This window comes from Tenrec ecaudatus, chromosome 1 (genome assembly GCF_050624435.1).
Source record: "Tenrec ecaudatus isolate mTenEca1 chromosome 1, mTenEca1.hap1, whole genome shotgun sequence".
Classification (NCBI taxonomy): Eukaryota; Metazoa; Chordata; class Mammalia; order Afrosoricida; family Tenrecidae; genus Tenrec; species Tenrec ecaudatus.
The window spans coordinates 306,706,609-306,725,829 of NC_134530.1; the positions used below are offsets into that span (position 1 = coordinate 306,706,609).

The window sequence follows — 19,221 nt, forward strand, 5'->3', positions numbered from 1 at the left end:
TTCTTGCTCAATGGCTAAAGCCAGGAACAGGTCATTATTCTTAGAAGAAAAATCTGAAGGAATCACTCAAATTCATCATGACATGACTGTCTTTACCCAGTATATTCAGTTAACCTCGTGAATGTGCACACTGTTGGATGATTGCCCAAGTTTGAACTGCACATTTCAAAGTAATGAGGAAATGCATTTGAAATGGCATAACAAACAAAACCCATCTTTTGCACACCACACACACACACACGTGTGGTATTGAAGTATCCTTTTTCAAAAACAAATTTAAAGCCTATTTTCTTCAAGGAAAAGTTCTGCATGTTATTTTTGCTCCCGGTAGTAAGATTTGTCTTTCTCTGTGGAACAATGGATTGCTGTGAAGGTGGGCTACCGATCACTGTTCAAAGGTCAGAAGTTAAAAGCAGTTCTGATGTACTCACGTATGTCTCAATTCATAGCATGTCTATCACACTGCTGAAAGATTGAACTTAATAGTTCTTCAAGTAGAGATAATTAAAGTTAGGTATTACTCAACTAAGTAAATTATTTTTTACTACATAGATAAAACCAGTTTTCTTTCCCCAGTAATCCATCACCTTCTGACTCAGTTAACTTCGCAAGTACACAGCTCAAAATGTAAACGTAAGGATAATACTAACCTTGATGATTTTAAAAATCACTATTCATAGCACAGTTAGGTATTTACTTAGTAAAGAGTTATATATATCTGAGAAAGCAGCTTTAGGGGCAGGGGGAACTAGCCATCATCTTTCATTTTTAAGCTCATACTATAACACAGGGGGAAGGTTAAATATAAACCTACATGGTGCTGGATTATAATTTCTTCTAAGGGCTTCTGAGGTACATTATATCATAAGCATTGCTTTCAACTTATCGTTGGTGTCCTGTTTTTAGCGATGAGAACACTGAGAGTAGAAGTGGCGTGTTACTTGTGTGAAATCACACAGCTTATCATGGGCAGAGGTGAGATGTGAACATAAGCTCTCTGACGATGCCCTTTTGGCACTCTTCAGGAGTTCCATGCAGATGGTATAAAGTAAAGGAGATTGTGGGCTCAGGGGACTGCTCTCTCATTAAGAAACATTGAAGAAGGAGGCTGCAGAAGGAGTGTGAATTCTGTAAAGATTTAGTCCCAGGTTTGATTTCCTTTGGAAGAAGGAGAAAGGCTTCGGTTGTCCTGTTAAAAAAAAACAGAAGAAACGCCTAATAGGAGTAAAATGATGTACCAGAAAAATATGAGTCCAGCTAGGAACGAAATTATGCAGGTCTAGCTTGATCATATTAAAGAATTTAATACTTCTTAAGTATAATGGGAAACCATTGATGACTTTTAAGCATGTAGATGACATGTTCTTCTTAAGTCTTCTAATTAGATAAAGGGATGAAACTGAAATAATGGTAGAAAATTATTCTATCAGAGTTCAGAAGAGCGCTAACAGAGGTTTGCATGGTATAAAACTTGAAAAGATGAGAATGTAGCTAACATATTTTCACATACACGTTACCATGTTGGTATAAGTTTTATAACTGAGGATGAAGGAGATGAAGGTGCTGATGGGAAAGTCCAGACTTCTTATTTCACAAGCCAGGATATCAAAGATGCTATTAAGTAACATACAGCAAAAGAGGAACTCTCTTAGTTCATTCAGACATTAGCCAGTAGACTGATTTATAGAATTCTCCGACTAAGTAAGAAAATATGTTCATTATACCATCCTACTAACTTTATAGAGAATTGAGGGAGTCACATCATTTTAGAACCCCATGTATTCCAAACTCTGAAATTTACTTGTAAGTGAACTCTTTAAGGTCACCTAGATAGAAAATGTAATTATGGCTTATCATCATAAAAGAATCTGCAGAACTTACCTGATTAGGTGACTGGAATATTTTCTGTCCACCTATTTTTCAATTATTCATGCAAAGGTTCTCTGTTTTCTTTCTTCTGTATATCTATTAAGTTATCTAGTCCGTAATGAAATAACTCTTGTGGCTTTATAATTTGGGCTGCCAAAAGTTTGAAACCAGCAGCTGCCATGTGGGATAAGAAGCTGTTTCCTCTTGTAAAGATGAGAGTCTCAGAAAGCACAGGGGCAGTTCTACTCTGTCCTGTAACATCTCTGTGTTTTGGAATCACTCAATGGCAGTGAGTAGTGAATAAGTCTGTATTGACCCAATTATCTTTTTCTGCTCTTCCCCATTCCTTACTACTCTTCTTTCTCCTTTTCCTCTCATTTAGGGTTTAGGCATTCAAGGGCCATGGACCCCAAAAATGACACTTTTCTACCTGGCTTTATTCTGCTTGGCTTCTCTGATCATCCCAGTTTGGAGATGGTCCTGTCGGGAGTTGTCACCGTCTTCTACTTAATTACTCTGGTGGGTAACACAGCCATCATTCTCGCATGTCTCCTGGATGCCCATCTGCACACACCAATGTATTTTTTCCTCAGGAATTTATCATTCCTCGATCTCTGTTTCACCACCAGCATCGTACCTCAGATGCTGGTTAATTTGTGGGGACCGGATAAGACCATCAGCTATGTGGGGTGTGTCATTCAACTCTATGTTTACATGTGGTTGGGCTCCATTGAGTGCCTTCTGCTGGCGGTTATGTCCTATGATCGCTTTACAGCTATTTGTAAACCCTTGCATTACTTGGTAATCATGAGCCCAAGCCTATGTCTCAGGATGATTATCATTGTATGGGGTCTCAGTTTGGCTTGTTCTCTTGTACTATGTACACTTACCCTGAATTTGCCACGATGTGGAAACAATGTTTTGAATCATTTCTTGTGTGAGTTGCCAGCTATAATTAAGATAGCTTGTGTAGACACCACAGCAGTTGAATTGTCAGTGTTTGCTTTAGGCATTGTATTTGTCCTTACACCCCTCTTCCTTATACTTATATCCTATGGTTACATTGCCCGAGCTGTGCTGAGAATGAAGTCCAAAGCCGGCCAACGAAAAGCCATGAATACCTGTGGGTCTCATCTCACTGTGGTGTCCATCTTCTATGGAACTATCGTCTACATGTACCTGAGGCCAGGTAACAGTGCCTCCCAAGACCAGGGCAAATTCCTCACCCTGTTTTACACCATCATCACTCCCAGCCTCAACCCGCTCATCTACACCTTGAGGAACAAGGACATGAAGAATGCACTGAGGAAGCTCATGAGATTTGACTATGAATCTACCAAAGGAAAGAGCAGGTGGAAATCATAGGAAACTGTTAACATAAATAAGGCAATGAAATACATTGTCTCATCAACTTTAATTTTTACTGAGACACATAATCCCTAGATCCTAGAGAGCAGTTATCACAGGAATTCTGGTGCGTAAATCTTTTGTGGTTGCAAGCAAGGTGATAACCTGTGTGCTCAGGTATTACCTACTTCTCCTTATTGGAAGATCTTCAGGCAAAATGAGTAAGAAGTTTCATTTTTTCTTGAAATAATATACGAAGAGGGAAGTTCAGAGGGGGAGTTCACATAGGTTGAATAAATTAAATTTATTCTAAAGCCCTCTGGAAAATGTTTCTTATAACAAATCTTTTGTTTTCACTCTTATTGCTAAGATCGCCAATGACACACGCCTTCGTGAGCTGTTTCATGTATCATATCATGTGGACATTAAATAACAATATGCAAATACTGATTTTGTGTATGAAAGATTCTGTGAGAGCATTCAAATATTTATGTATATTTGGAGCAGGACAATGCAATCTAAAGGACAGTGGTTGCCATAAACACCACCTATAATCATGTTCTCTTCTTTCAGTAGAACTTGGTTTGAATATCCTCAGCCAATATTCTTTAATGTAGAACGGGTTATTTATTTAACATCGTGGCAGATTCATCCATGTTGTTATATAAATCAGAGGTATGTTATTTTTTTTTTTTTTTTTTGGTATGTTATTTTTTCATTACTGTTTAAAATTCCACTGTGACACACCACCATTTATCTATTCTACTTTTTTGGACATTTGAACTGTTTCTAGTTGTGGATCAAACTGTAGTCCCCCCATTAACTAAGTGTTGAAAACATAAACTCTTGTCAGATTCAATACGACACTGCTCCTAACCAGAGGTATGTTATGTTAATAAGGTTATCCCTTGGAGCACATCACAAGTATAATTTTTTTAAAAGGGTGAAATATATATTATTGGTTTAAAACTCAAAATCATCTGGTTGCTCAGCTCCAAGGAGCACTTAGGCCAGAGGCCCTTAACATAAATCAACATAGGAAGAAACCTAGCTAAGGAATGCCAGTATTCAGTTACAGGGCCTGGCAGCTCTTTGAAAAACAAAGACTTGCTTGCTTGTAGCAAGTGTCAGCTTCAAACAGCACTGAGCTGCAGCCCATAGACTATGGGAGATAATTTCATTTGATTTTATTCTAGCTGGCCAGGGGGATAAAAATAAAAAATAAAATCCTCTGATCTCGTAAGCACCAGCAGACTAGATAGGACAATAAGCCCAGCTTCCCTCTCAGTGATTCTACACATAGCTGTGGAGGGCCTGTTTGTCCTGGAGCCCTACACAGGGCTGTGGAAACACCCCAGCCCTTCTCCTCCACCCCTGCTGCAGTGCTATATACAGCACAAGGCAGGTACACCAGGGAACTCCAGCACTCAACTGACCCCTGGCCACGAGTGTGATCTTGCCTTTGAGGTAATCCCACACAGCATCTGTGGAACCCTACATCAAATGAGTACACCACCCTCGCTACCTTGAGGAAAAGTTGGAATTCCTTCAGCCTCATGGATAGATGATCAATTCTCAGTTATCTCCTTACCTACTTCTCTATCTACTAACAAGCCCTTCTATCTTTCCCATCGCAGTCAGTCTCAACAAGCTGAAGGTTGTGTTGTTTTTTTCTCTCTCTTTCGTCTTTTTCCCTCTTTTAAAAAATTTCCTGCTTTCTCCTCTTCTCTCCCACTCTCTTCTGTCATATGTCACTACTGGCTTTCAGGTCTCTACCCTCCGCTTAGGGAAAATCAACCCAAATAGCAGGGGAAACTGCAGACTGCCATCCATGGGAGTGCTGAACTCCACACAAGGCAGCTGGACAAAGATCTACACTGTGCTGCACTGCTGAGGAAATCTCTGTCAGACCTCTAAGGCTATCTTGTCAACTAGGGCAATTCTGCCCAGCACCACTGGGTCCCAGCATTATAAGGACACACCAACCTGCCATTGTGGGGCAGGGTCTAAACCCCTCTGGCCCCACATTCAAGCAACCAGGGATCACCTATCTGTTTATTCTTTATTTCTTCCTTCACTCTCTCCTCCCTCTTTACCATCACAGCCAATATTAGTGAACACAATTGGTTTTTTCCCCTTCTTTCTCTTTATTCTCTTTTTTCCTTTACTCTTTCTTTCTTTCTTCTCTTCGCTTCTTTCTCTGTTTGTATGATTCTCTCTGCTCCCTCTCATTCCTTTCACATGCCACTGCTGGTTCCGGGCAACTCTGCCTAGGGCAACTGTCCTTCCAGTGGGCAGCCTGACCCCTAAGACAGTGCTGCACCCAGGAAGAGTCAGTGCTACACACAGGACAGCACGGGGTCAGCTATTTCTTTAACTATTAAAAAAATTCCCGCTTCTCTTCCTTTTCTCTTCTCCCTTTTTCTTTTTTTGTGTTCTTCTTTCATGTTTTCTCCTTTTCCTCTGGCACTTCTCTGTTTCCTATGACAGCCTCAGCAGATTTAGTTCTCCATTTCAGTTATTTTCTTTTTTATTGTTTTCACTTTTTTTTTTTACTCTGTGCATTTTAGTTGTGTGTGTGAGTGGGTGTCAGTTTGCTAGGCACTACTGCTCCAGTATATGTCTTCCTCTTTTTCCTCTCCTTTCACTCTCTTTCTTCTCACAAGCCACTACTGGCCTCCAGACCACTGCCCTCTGCCTAGGGAAACTCTGAAGGCTAACTGGGAGAGCTTACACCCACATTTATTGGCTTGGCAAGCAACTGGAGAATTCACATCAGTCCTCTTTCACACACCAAGCAGCAGGGAGTTCTCGCTTACAAAAAGTGGGGGTATCCCCAGCTGAAATCCTGAAGCCCTACAAGTGACTGGGGAAACACCTGACCACCACTTGTGGGGCTCCATGCTACTCCAGGAACATCTATCCAACCTCCAAGGTGATCTCTCTGTCTCCAGTAATTCCCCTGCCAGCTACAGAGCTCTATAATAAGGAGGGTATACCTGCACGACCTTCTCAGCACTACAGTTTCAGAGAAAAATACCACAGGCAAGCTGAGGTGCTCCAAGAACTGTGAAGCCAACTTAGAGATCAGTCAGGGAAGCAACGCCCTTGTGGGCACACAACAACCTGACCAGTGTCATATGAGAGGAATATCCAACACACATTCCAAGTAACTGAATACTGGATGGCTAGGATAAGAGTGAAACCACAAGAAGATATAGCGATAGCCTGACCTCTCAGTACAGCTACCAGCAGGTAGTTCATTGAAGTACTCATACGAACCCCCCAAGAGATAGCCCAGGGCTCTTCAACTCAGGAAGATGGCTCCAGGCTCCTCTGAAACAATTCATAAAGAGCAACCAGTTCTAACAGATTCAACGAAAAAAAACAGGAGAAACAGAAGACAATGTCAGAAGAAGTCATGAACCTAATTATGGGCATAGAAGAAGCAGATATTGACCTGCCACAAAAAGAAAATTTCAAAATGCTGCTTGAAGTCATAAAGAACATGAGGGAAGCAATAAAAAAAGATAAAATGATAGAGGAGATAAAGGCAACGCACCTAAGTGAAAAACAAGAGTTAAGGCATGAAATAACAAAATCCAGTGACAAATTGACAGACCTTGCCAATAGGTTTGAGGAAGCAGAGAATCGCACCAGTGACCTAGAGGATAACCAAGCAGACTTCAGCAAATGGGAAAAGCAGTGAAATAAGACCATCAAAGAAACTGAAGAAACCTGAGAGACATATCTGACGCTATGAAAAGGAACAATATTAGAATAATTGGACTACTGGAACAAGACACAACAAAGAAATCAACAGCGTAAATAGCAAGGGAATTCTTAGAGGAAAACTTCCCCAAGTTAATAAATGAAAATCAGGCAACTATTCAAGAGACTGAAAGAACACAAACCAGACTGATCCCAAGAAGTCACCAAGACATATAATTGTCAAGTTATTCAACTATGAAGAAAAGGAGAAGATCATTAAAGCAGCTAGGGAAAAGCAATCAGTCAGGTATAAAGGTACCCCAATAAAAGTATGTTCAGGACTATCATCGGAAACGATGAAGAAGAGGAGGGAATGGAGTAACACATTCCAACAATTGAAGGACAACAACGCAAACCCAAGAATACTTTACCCAGTCAAATTATCTATTAAGATAGATGGAAAAACAAGAGTCTTCCCATACAGGGACAACCTAAAGGAATACATAAAAATAAACCCAGCCCTACAAAAGATCCTTGTCAATCCCGTATGGGGAGAAGATCAACACTCACCGAGGGCAAATAAGAGACCATCACAAAGAACAACTCCACCCATAGGCCGACAAAGAGGAAACAGCCCCCAGGATAGCATCAGCTCAATAGTGGAAAGAAGGCAAACATAAACTACACACAAAATAAGCAGATAAGATAGGTAGATAGGAAAATATCAAACACAAAAAGTACAAGATGACATCAAAGAGTCCACAGATGGATAAAATAACACTGAATATCAATGGCCTGAACTCAGGCATTAAAAGACAGAGGCTAATAGATTGGTTCAGGAAACATAACTCATCGATCTGCTGCCCCCAGAAGACTCATCTGAAGCTTACAGATAAAAACAGGTTGAGACTTAAAGGCTGGAGAAAAATATACCAAGGAAATGGTAATGCAAAATAAGCAGAGGTAGCGATCTTAATATCTGACCAAATTGACCTCAAGATAAAGGCCATACCAAGAGACAAAGAGGGGCCCTATATAATGCTCAAGGGAACAATAGACCAAGAATGAGTGAGCCTAATAGTCATATGTGCACCTAATGAGAGACCTGCGAAAATCATAAATGAAGCACTCCAAAAGATGAAAAAGAGATCACAGGCCCAACAATTATAGTTGGTGACTTTAATACACCACTCTCTGAAAAAGACAGATCATTGGGAAAGAAACCCAACAAGGAGGCTATAGATCTAAATAGCACAATTGGATGACTTGGCTTGATATTTTCAGAGCTTTCCACCCACATGTAAAAAATTCACATTCTTTTCAAGTCCACATGGCACATATTCGAAGATAGACCACATGCTGGGACACAGTTGAACTTGAGTAAATTCAAGCATTTAAAGGCTATACAGACATCTCTCTCTGATCATTGCACCATGAAGCTGGAAATTAAAAGAAGGACAGTGAAGAAAACAAGGGCAAACAATTGGAGGATGAAAAATTTCCTATTGTAAAAGGAGTGGGTATTGACCCAGATCAGAGATGAAATCAGGAAGTTTCTAGAAACCAATGAGAATGAAAATACGACGTACCAAAACCTGTGGGATACAGAAAAGACATGTATCAGAGGAAAGCTGATAGCAATACACGCAAACATTAAAAAAGAAGAGAGACTCGTGGATGATATACTGATACAAAACTTACATCAATTAGAGCAGAGTCAACAGAACAACCCCACTAAGAGCAAGAGGATAGATATAATAAAAATCAGAGCCGAGATACAGGAGAGCAGTACAAGAAAACTATGGAAAAAAATTAATGCCACTAAAAGTTGGTTCTTTGAGAGAATTAAGAAAATTGATAGACCCCTGGCAAACCTAACCAAAGAAAGGAAGGAACAAATGACATTTGCAAGGATGAGGATGAAGTAGGCGACATTACAAGGGATCCCAATGAAATCAAACGGATAATTGCACAGTACTATGAAGGTCTATATTTTAATGAATTCAACAATGTGGAAGACATAGACAAATATTTGAAAACACAATCCCTCCCTAGATTATCCCAGATGGATGTCAACAACCTCAACAAACCCATAGCAATGGAAGAAATAGACAACATAATCAAGGGATTAACAACAAAATATCCCCAGGCCAGATGGCTTCACAGGAGAATTCTACCAAGCATTTAGGGAAGAATTGACACCAATCCTATACAAACTCTTGCAGAACATAGAAAAAGATGGAAAACTCCCAAACTCTATCTATGAAGCTATATATATAAAAGAGCGAACAGAAAGGTAAGTGCAAAAGGGGCACAGGGAAAAAGCCACTGTGTACAAATGCACCAGGGATGAGGTCCAGGTAGTATGGCAGGGGCCAGACCAAACCCAGGATACATATGGTAGCTAACTAAAAAGGGGGTGGAGGAGGAAAGGGGAAAGAAAAAAAAATAGATGTGTAATGGGAGAATAGGGCGCTGACCCACCCAAAGGGAGGGTATTGTTTGTGTCTCCACAGGGAAAGAGGGACCAGATATAAAGCCAGTGCCAGACAAATGAAGTGCACTGGCAAGGAGTGGGAGCCAGGGGAAGGGCCTGAGGGTTCAGACCCCATAACAGCTACGTGGACAACTGCCCCTCACTGAAGTAGAAATTACTTGAGAGGACAGCACTGGAGCTGCAGCTAGGGGAAAGGGGCATGTCTGATCAGAGCAAATGGGAGCAAAGAAGGGGGAGGAAGAGAGAGTGGAGCGCATTCTGGCCCATCAAGCCTGGAGGACGATATCCCCACTCTGAACAGTCAATGGAAATTGTGCACAATATGGCTGATCCCACTATGAGACACACTGTCCCTTGATGGTCCAGGGCCCTAAGGGGGACAACACTGGAGAGTTAGCATTGGGACTGGACCAAACTGACCCTGTGACACCGAGGCAAACCACTAAAAGTGTGCGGCAGAGCAACCGTGGGAGCAGAGCAGGGAGCCCCTGAGGGATTACAAAGGACAGACTCTGGGACCAAAGCATGCTGCCCCATGGGACCTGAATGAAGGACACACCTAGAGATAAAAAAAGAGACCTTGATCTATTTACAAGTTTTTCTTTCTTTCTAAATTTTAAATTTTAATTAATTTATTCTTCTATGAGTAATTGGTTTCCTTTTTTGGTTTCATCGCTGTTCTCACCCATTGCTTATCTTGCTATGGCTGGATTTTTGGTGCATATTATTATCTCTACAGATATATCCAGATAAGATAGACTGGGTGAATAGTCTGAAGGAGAAAGCAATGGGACCAATGGGAGAGGGGAGGAGGGGGTAAGGAGGTGCTGCTGACCAATCCAGGGACAGGGGAGCAACAAGTGATCCAAAATCAGTGGCAAGGAGGGTGTGAGAGGCCTGGTAGGGATTCAGCAGGGGCAAGGTAACAGAGAGAAATTACTGAAACCCAAGTGAAGGCTGAGCATGATAGTGGGACAAGAGGAAAGTCAAAGGAAATAGAGGAAAGAACTAGGTGGCAAAGGGTATTTATAGAGGTCTAAAGACTGGAATGTACATATGCAAATATATTTATATAAGAGTGTGGGGAAACAGATCTATGTGTATATATTTATAGGCTTAGTGTTAAGGCAGCAGATAGACATTGGGCCTCCACTCAAGCACTTACTCAATTCAAGAACACTTTGTTCTATTAAATTGGCATCCCAGGATGCACACCTTCCTGACACGATTGCTGAAGAAAAATGTGTGCATAAGCAAATGTGGTGAAGAAAGCTGTTGGTACCTGGCTATCAAAAGATGTAGCGTCTGGCATCTTAAAGGCTTGAAGATAAACAAGCAGCCATCTAGCTGACAATAAAAGCCCACATGAAAGAAGCCCACCAGCCTGTCTGACCATGAGATGTAGAAGGGACCAGTTATCAGACACTAAAGAACTAAAAATCATATTAGTGGGTGTCTACCTTCCTGATATGATCACTGAAGACAAATATGTGCATAAGCAAATGTGGTGAAGAAAGCTAATTGTGCCTGGCTATCAAAAGATATAGCGTCTGGGGTTGTGGAGGCTCGAACATAAACAAGTGGCCATCTAGTTCAGAAGCAACAAAGCCCACATGGAAGAAACACACCAGTCTATGTTACCACGAGGTGTAGAAGGGACCTGGTATCAAGCATCAAGAAACAAAAAAATCATATCATTGTAAATGTGTGAGTGCAGAGTGGAGACTCAAAGCCCATAGGCAGCCAATGGGACATCCCCTTACTGAAGTGTTGAGGGGAGGAGATGAGCCTGTCAGGTGCAGGGTAGCAGCAAAGAAACATAACTTGCCTCTAGTTCCATAAAAAAAAATTATTTTTCTTTGGTGGTTTCCTGGAAAAAAACAGAAAACCTGCTAGACAAATTTTAAAAGAGCTGTAACACTCTTTCCTCTAGTTCTTAAATACTGCCTTCCCCCCACTATCATGATCCCAATTCTACTTTAAAAATGTGGCTAGACCAGAGGAAGTACATTGGTATAGATAGCAACTGGAAACACAGGGAATCCAGGACAGATGACTCTTCCAGGACCAGTGGTGAGACTGGCAATGCCTGGAGGGAGGAGGGAATGTGTGATAAAAGGGGGAACTGATTACAGAATCTACGTATAGCCTCCTCCCTGGGGGATGGACAGCAGAGAAGAGAGATGTCGGACAGTGTAACATATGACAAAATAGTAACAATTTATGAATTGTGAAGGGTTCATGGGTGGGGAGAGGGGAGAGAGGGGAGAAGTGAGCAGCTGATATTAAGGGCTCAAGTGGAAGGCAAATGTTTTGAGAATGATGATGGCAACAAATGTACATATGCGCTTGACACAATGTATGTATGTATGTATGTATGTATGTATGTATGTATGTATGTATGTATGGTGATAAGAATTGTACGAGCCCCCAATAAAATGATGGAAAAAAAAGAAAAGGTTATCCCAGAGGGCCCTGGATTCTAAATCTATTCATTCTGAGTTCTAATAAAAGCAGACTAGGTCCAGAAACATAAGGGTGAAAGGTCATATGGAGCTAGATTCACATGGCCGATACATCTGTGGATTAGTGGCTAGATTCAGCCTGTTTACACCGGTTTGGCAGAACCATTGCCTAATTTTTTTGGGTTCAGCAAACTTGTTCTTAAATTGGCACCTGTAATAAGGGTTCTCTCTAAGGTGTTTATCTGGGCTGCCGCCCAACATAGAAATCACTGATTTACACTCCTTACACTTTTTAAAGATTAAAGTGCACAACCGTGTATTGTAAGCACCTATGATAATGTAATTCTGTCTATATATGTAAAAACTTAGACAGAGCTATGCTTGAAGTCTTCATTTCATATAATTCATGATTTTTTAAAATTCATGATGTTTTTGATTGAGATTACATTTCACTCCTTTACATTTGTGGTTTCAGTAAACAAACATAAAAGGAAAAATTGTCCAACAACCAGAGGGTAGCATGCAATCATTTGTTTCAACTTCGGGTTATGTCCAAATTGTCACAAGACATTTTTAGTGACTTATGGAATTCCTGAAAGTGCTCAGAGAGCAAAAAATATTCTTAGAACATTTGCTATGGGTTCAGCAGAAGCAGAAAGTGTTTTTCCAAGATGAACATCATGTGTTCAGGGAACAGAAGTCTTCTGTTTCTAATATATCACACACAATGAATAGTGTCTAATTAGCCTACCTCTAAAGTAATGGAATCCTACACCGATAGCAAAAGATGGTTAAGGATAAATCACACAGCTGATGGTGTTTGGATAAAAACAAATATTATTGCAAGTGAGGATGCCAATCAAGAAGCCATATGGAGATATCTTAACAGTTGCATTGATTTTTGCCAGGTATTATTTAATATTTTAAATCAATATTTAAAAAAAATCTTTTTATTGGGGCTCATAAGGCTCTTATCACAATCTGCACATACATCAATTGAGCAAAGCACCCTTATACATTCCTTGCACTCATCATTCTCATAATTCACCTTCCACTTGGGTTTAAATCAATATTTTAAAAATCTTATAACATAATGTACATAATTGTGTGCCTCTTTTATTGTCCGTATATAAGCATTAACATATGAAACAATAAACTACCTTTTGGTGTATCTTTTTCTATCCTTAAAACGGTCATGAGGGCAGTGAACCAGTTGCGAAATTATTTGACTGTCTCTAAGCCTAGATATTCCTAGGACCATCCCCTGGATTCAGGCAAAATAAATTCTGTTAGAAAATAAATTTCGGTTCCTTAAGGTCAAACTTTTGTGGTAGATTTTGTTATAACCAGGAGCCCTGGTGGTGCAGTAGTTATGCATTGAGCTGCTAAGCACAGCCGTTTGAGACCACCATGCCCTCCTAGGAAGAAAGAGAAAGTGTTCTATTCCATAAAGTTACTGTGGTGGCTGGCGTGTGTGTGTTGTGCTGGTAGAAGCTATGCCACTGGTATTGCAAATGCCAATGGACTCACCTAAAGTGGGCAGGTTTCAGTGGAACGTCCAGACTAAGAGACAGACAATGAAGAAGGAAGTGGCTCCCCACTTGGAGGAAAGAGCTGTTGAAAACCTTATTCACAGGTTTGAAACATGGTCAGATATTGAGGGTCTAATGAATGGAAGCAGAATATTGCCGGAGATTGTGCATGAGGGTGGCCCCTCAGCACCTGAACTGTGACTGACATTGAGCTGCTTTTTCAAAGCGGATTTGAACCTGGTGATGTGAATGGATTAACATGTGAGAGTGGAGTCTTCAGGATCTTCACTGATGGAGCACAACTCAAGGTAAGAAGAAACAGCTGCAAACTTGGAATGTGAAAAGTATGAAAATAGGAAAATTGCAAGTCCTCATATATGAAATAGAATGCACAAAGTTCAACGTCCTAGACATTAGTGAGCTGAAACGGACTTGCATTGGCCATTTTGAATCAGAAACTCATATGATTTACTATGCCAGTAAGACACAATCCAGAGGAATGGCATGGCATTCAACATCAAAAAGGACATTTCAAAAGCACTCTTGAGGTACAATGCTATCTATGATAGGGTTATATCTTTCTGACTTCACGGAGATCCAATCAATGCAACTATTATGCAGATTTATGCACCAACCACACAAGATAGTGATGAAGAAATTGAAAAATTCTACCAAAGACTTTGTTGGAAATTTATCAAACGTGCAATCCAAATGTACTGATAGTTATTGGTGATTGCAATACAAAAGGCAGAAACAAAGAGGAAGGAACGGTAGAGGTAGCCAATGTCCTCCATGTGGACTTGGTTGGCTTACTGTGATGACTGCTTGGTAGAAAATCAACCCTTTAGTCCCAAACAGGTTATGGCTCTTATTTCTCTAGGATACATGTGAAATAAATGGGTTGCTGGGTCACATGATATTCCTATTTCCAAGTGTTTGAGATATTGTCATTCTATTTTCCACAATGGCTTCACGATCTGATGGTTCCTCCTGAAGTATAAGTGTTCAAGTCTGTCCACACACTCACCAGCATTTGTTGTTTGCAGCTTATTTAGACTTTGGTACTAATGCTGGGGTGAGATGATATTTCATTGTTTAATTTTTAAAAACACATGTATATTTATAAAAACATTTTATTGAGGGTTCTTACAGCTCGTTAACAATCCATACATCAATTATATCAAACATATTTTTACCTATTTTGTCAATATTATTTTCTAAACATTTACTTTTTCTTTAATCCTCAGTATCAACTCCTCTATATTTCCCCCTGCTCCTAAATCCTCACGACCCCTTGATAAATGATAAATTATTATTATTTTCGTTTATTTTGATAATCTGAATGTGCCTTTTACTGGTATGATATTATATGGTTGAAATACCCCCAAACAAAAATGCACTGCCATAGAGTAAATTTGGACTCAATGCCCCGGTACAGGGTTTCCCAGGCTGTACATCTTTATGGGAGGAGAGAGCTTCATCTTTCTTCCTTGCAGCAACTGGTAGTCCATGTAGATCCTTGTAATCAGTTCCCCCTTTCTACCCTACCCTCCTTCCATCCTCCTGGTATTGCCACTCTCAGCACTGTTCCTGAAGGGGTCATTTGTCCTGAAATCCCTATGTTTCCAGTTCCTATCTGTACCAGTGTACATCCTCTGGTCTAGCCAGGTTTGTAAGGTAGAATTTGCATCATGATAATGAAGCAGGGGTGGGGGGAGGGAAGGAGGAAACATTTAAGAATTAGAGGAAAGTTGTATGTTTCATTGCTGCTACACTGCACTCTGACAGGCACATCTCCTCCCTGTGACCCTTCTGTAAGGGCATGTCCAGTTGCCTACAGATAGGTCTTGCGGCCTACTCTGCACTCCCTCTTATTCACAATGGTATGGTTTTTTTTTTCTTTGATGTCTGTTACCTGACCCTTCAGCACCTCATGATCATACAGGGTGGTGTAATTTTTCTATGTGGGTTTGCTGCTTCTGAGCTAGATGGCTGCCTGTTTACCTTCAAGCCTTTAACAGTCCAGATGCTATATCTTTTTATAGCTGGCACCATCAGCTTTCTTCACTACATTTGCTTATGTACCTATTTGTCTTTAGTGTTCGTGTCAGGAAGGTGAGCATCATGGAATGCCAGTTTAATAGAACAAAGTACTCTTGCATCGAGGGTGTATTTGAGTGTGTTTTCATTATTTGAAAGAAAATTTTGTTTTTTGAAATTCAATTCACCACCTTGTTAAACGAATTTCAGAAAATATTTCATTTCTCTGTCCTTTAATTTTCTCTCATATTAAATAAGTGTTGCATGTATTAAATTTGTCCTTGTGAAATACCGGGATATGGGTAGGGCTGGGCTTTGTGCAGTGGTGCTAGTTTGAGAAGCAGCAGCAGTTGTGGCCCAGGCCTCTTGGCTCTGCTGCATGTGATGGTCAGGGACCTCCACCTCTGTCTCCACCACTGCACAGGGCCTGGTGTGCCAGTGGGAGGAGGAACTCGGTCTCCTGTATGCTCAAAACCAGGGAAGGCAAGTGGCTGTTGTGCATGTTCCTGGTACTTGGCACTGCTGCCATTCAAGTACACGATGTGATTGATATTGAGGATGACCTGGGTGATGTCACTGACGGGGTGGAAGACTCAGAATTGAAAGCAGATACCTGTGTTCCTCCATCTCCAAGGGTTGCCTGCCAAGCTCCAGTTCCAACAGGGAAGTGCATTTTGCTGATTCCTTCAACATAGGAAGTCTATCAGGGTGGATTTTATCCAAAGCTGAGAAAGGTTACACTGACCATGACATTGTCAAATAGGATGGTAAGTGGGAGGTAGATGAGATGAAGGAGATAAAGCTTCCAGGAGATAAAGGACTTGTACTGATGTCTTGGATCAAGTATCAGGCCACTTCTACTAACCTTAGCAAGCCCTTCCTGTTTGACACCAAGCCTCTCAGAGTTCAGTATGAGATTAATTTCCAAAATGGAATAAAATGTGAAACTGCTTTAGAAAACCCCCGAACTTAAGGTGAATCAGTTGCATGACCGGACACTGTTGGGTTAGGCCCAACTTGGGGACATTAAGCAACAGCTTGACCTGCTCTTATCAGACCAAGAGAGATGGCCCCAAAGGGCTCCGCGTCAAGGAGCCATTTTCTCGGAATTAGGAGGAACGATCAAGACACCATCCGTCTCGGACTTTCACGGAAGGAGACAGCTGCAGCCCCTCCCCCTCCCTTCTCCTTTCCCTTCCTGACCAGCTTAAACAAGTGCCCTTTACCACAGATAGGCGCGACTTCTCTGGCCCCACTCTCGGAACATGTACATCTCGCCTGGGAGTGCAGAATACACTTCTCCTTTTACTTCTCTCTGGCCTGGCCTCAGTTTGTCTTTGCAGAGAGCCTAATAGACTCTCTATATGATTATGTTTCGGCTGGATAGATGTGGAGAGGACTATGAATTGCACTTCCTCTCATGACACAAAAACCAAAGATGGGTGAATATGAAGAAAAACATGACAAGAGGCCAAACGCAAATCTGAAGATCTACTTTACTGATATAAAAAGCAAAACAAAACCATGTGGGGTAGAGAGGGGGGACCGAGTACAAGGATCTAAATTTAACCTCCTCATTGGGGGAAGGACAACAGAAAAGTGGGTGAAGGGAGACGTCGGACAGTGTAAGACGTGACAAAATAACAATAATTTATAATTTATCAAGGGTTCAGAAGAGAGGGGAGAGTGGGGAGGGAGGGAGGAAATGAGGATCTGATACCTAGGGCTCAAGTAGAAAGGAAGTGTTTTGAGAATGATGATGGCCAGACATGTACAAATGTGCTTGACACCATGGATGGATAGATAGATTGTGATAAGAGTTGTATGAGCCCCATTAAAATGATTAAAACAACAATGCATCTATTTACATTAATCTTGTATCCAGACAATGCTTTTGAGATATTATTTGACCAGATTGTTGTAAACAGTGGAAGTCTGCTGACTGATAATGACTCCTCTCATAAATCCTTCATGGGAAATTGAGGACCCAGAAGCCTGAGGACTGGGATGAAAGACCACAAGTACCAGACCCAGATGCTGTCAAGCCAGATGACTGGGATGAAGCTGTTCCTGCCAAGATTCTAGGTGAGGAAGCCACACAACCTGAAGGCTGGTGAGATAATGAGCCAGAGTATGTACCTGATCCAGATGCAGAGAATCCCAAGGATTGGGATGAAGGTATGGATGAAGCATGGGAGGCTCCTCAGATTGCCAATACTAAATGTGAGTCAGCCCCTGGGTGTGGTTCCTGCTCAAGACCTATGATCATCAACACCAAATCCAAGGATAAAAGTAAGCCTCCCATGATCAACAACTCTAACTACCAGAGAATCTGGAAACCCATGGAAATACCAAATCCTGATTTCTTTGAAGATCTGGGACCTTTCAAAATGACTCCTTTTAGTACTTTTGGTTTGGAGCTGTGGTCCATGACCTCTGCCATTTTTGGGGGACAACTTTATCATTTCTGGTGATTGAAGAGCGGTTGATGATTAGGCCAATGATGAATGGGGCCTCAGAAAGCTGCTCATGGGGCTGGTGAGCCACAAGTCATGGGACAGGTGATCGAGGCAGCTGAGCAGTGCCCATGGCTTTGGGTGGTCTCCATTCTAACCTTCTCCCTACTGGTGTTTCTTGTTATCCTTTCCTGCTGCTCTGGAAAGAAACTGTGGTGCTGTGGAATACAAGAAGACTGATGCACCTCAACCAGACATAAAGGAGGAAGAAAGAAGAAGGCAGAGAAAGAGACAACGGAGACGAGGAGAAGGAAGGTGATGAAAAACTCAAAAAACAAAAAAATGATGCTGAAGAAAACGGTGGCACTGCCAGTCAAGAGGAGAAAGATAGAAAACCTAAAGCAGGGCATGAAATATTGAACAGATCACCAAAAAGCAGAAAGCCTCAAAGAGAGTGAAATCAACTTAAGAACATCTGTGATTTTCTCCTCCTTCCCATCCCCTGAAAGTTCGGTCCTTGTAGAGGACCCCGTACACCTTGGGTGAAACTCAGAAAACCTCAAGACGTCACCATCAACAGGTTCCAGTTGAACACAAGCCTATGCAACTTTGAATATCTAGTGGTAAATTGTAGTTGTGGGATGAGGGACTTTGTATCTATAGAAAATGAGCATTTAGCCTAATGGTTGTGAAGTGTGACTTGAAGTAAGTCACTTATAATTTTTGTTTCTAAACGATTTTTCTTTTTTATTTAAATGAGTGGTAGAATTTTGCCAATCTTTAAAATCTCGACTTATTTTAATGTGTTAATCTGTCCAAATACAAATAACATCCACATTTAGAAATGCTAGGATGATGAATTTCAGTTTTTATAACAGATTATTAAAAAATCAGTTTATTGGTGGCTCGTACAACTCTTATCACAACCCATCCATCCATACATCCATTGTGTCTAGCAAAGCTGTACATTTGTTGCCATCATCATTCTTAAAATATTTGCTTTCTACTTGAGCTCCTCATTTTTTCTCCTCCCTCATGAACCCTTGATAATTTATATATTATTATTATTTTGTCATGTCTTACACTGTCCGATGTCTCCGTTCACCCACTGTTCTGTTGTCCATTCCCCAGGGAGGAGGTTATATGTAGATCCTTGTAATCGGTTCCCCCTTTCTACCCAATCTTCCCTCCACCCTCCCTGTATCGCCACTCTGATCACTGGTCCTGAGGGGTTCATCCGACCTGGATTCACTGTGTTTCCAGTTTCTAGCTGTACCAGTGTACATTCTCTAGTCTAGCCAGAT

The 19,221-nt window shown here is 41.1% G+C and overlaps 1 protein-coding gene, 1 non-coding gene and 1 pseudogene across 2 annotated transcripts; 2 read left to right on the forward strand and 1 right to left on the reverse strand.

Annotated features, from left to right (window-relative positions):
• Positions 1 to 2,271: 2,271 nt before the first annotated feature.
• LOC142437524 (olfactory receptor 2W1-like) lies at positions 2,272 to 3,234 on the forward strand. Its single transcript, XM_075540643.1, has one exon. The coding sequence runs from the start codon at positions 2,272 to 2,274 to the stop codon at positions 3,232 to 3,234; it is 963 nt and encodes a 320-aa protein (XP_075396758.1).
• An 8,051-nt stretch (positions 3,235 to 11,285) lies between these two features.
• On the reverse strand, positions 11,286 to 11,347 carry LOC142438322 (U7 small nuclear RNA). The gene has a single exon (XR_012782720.1). It is a non-coding gene; the product is annotated as a U7 small nuclear RNA (small nuclear RNA).
• A 4,599-nt stretch (positions 11,348 to 15,946) lies between these two features.
• Positions 15,947 to 18,375, forward strand: LOC142437525 (calnexin-like; annotated as a pseudogene).
• Positions 18,376 to 19,221: the final 846 nt, after the last annotated feature.

Bases quoted from the DNA above. Each gene is read 5' to 3' on its own strand.
- LOC142437524 (XM_075540643.1), top strand. From the start codon at position 2,272: ATGGACCCCAAAAATGACACTTTTCTACCTGGCTTTATTCTGCTTGGC.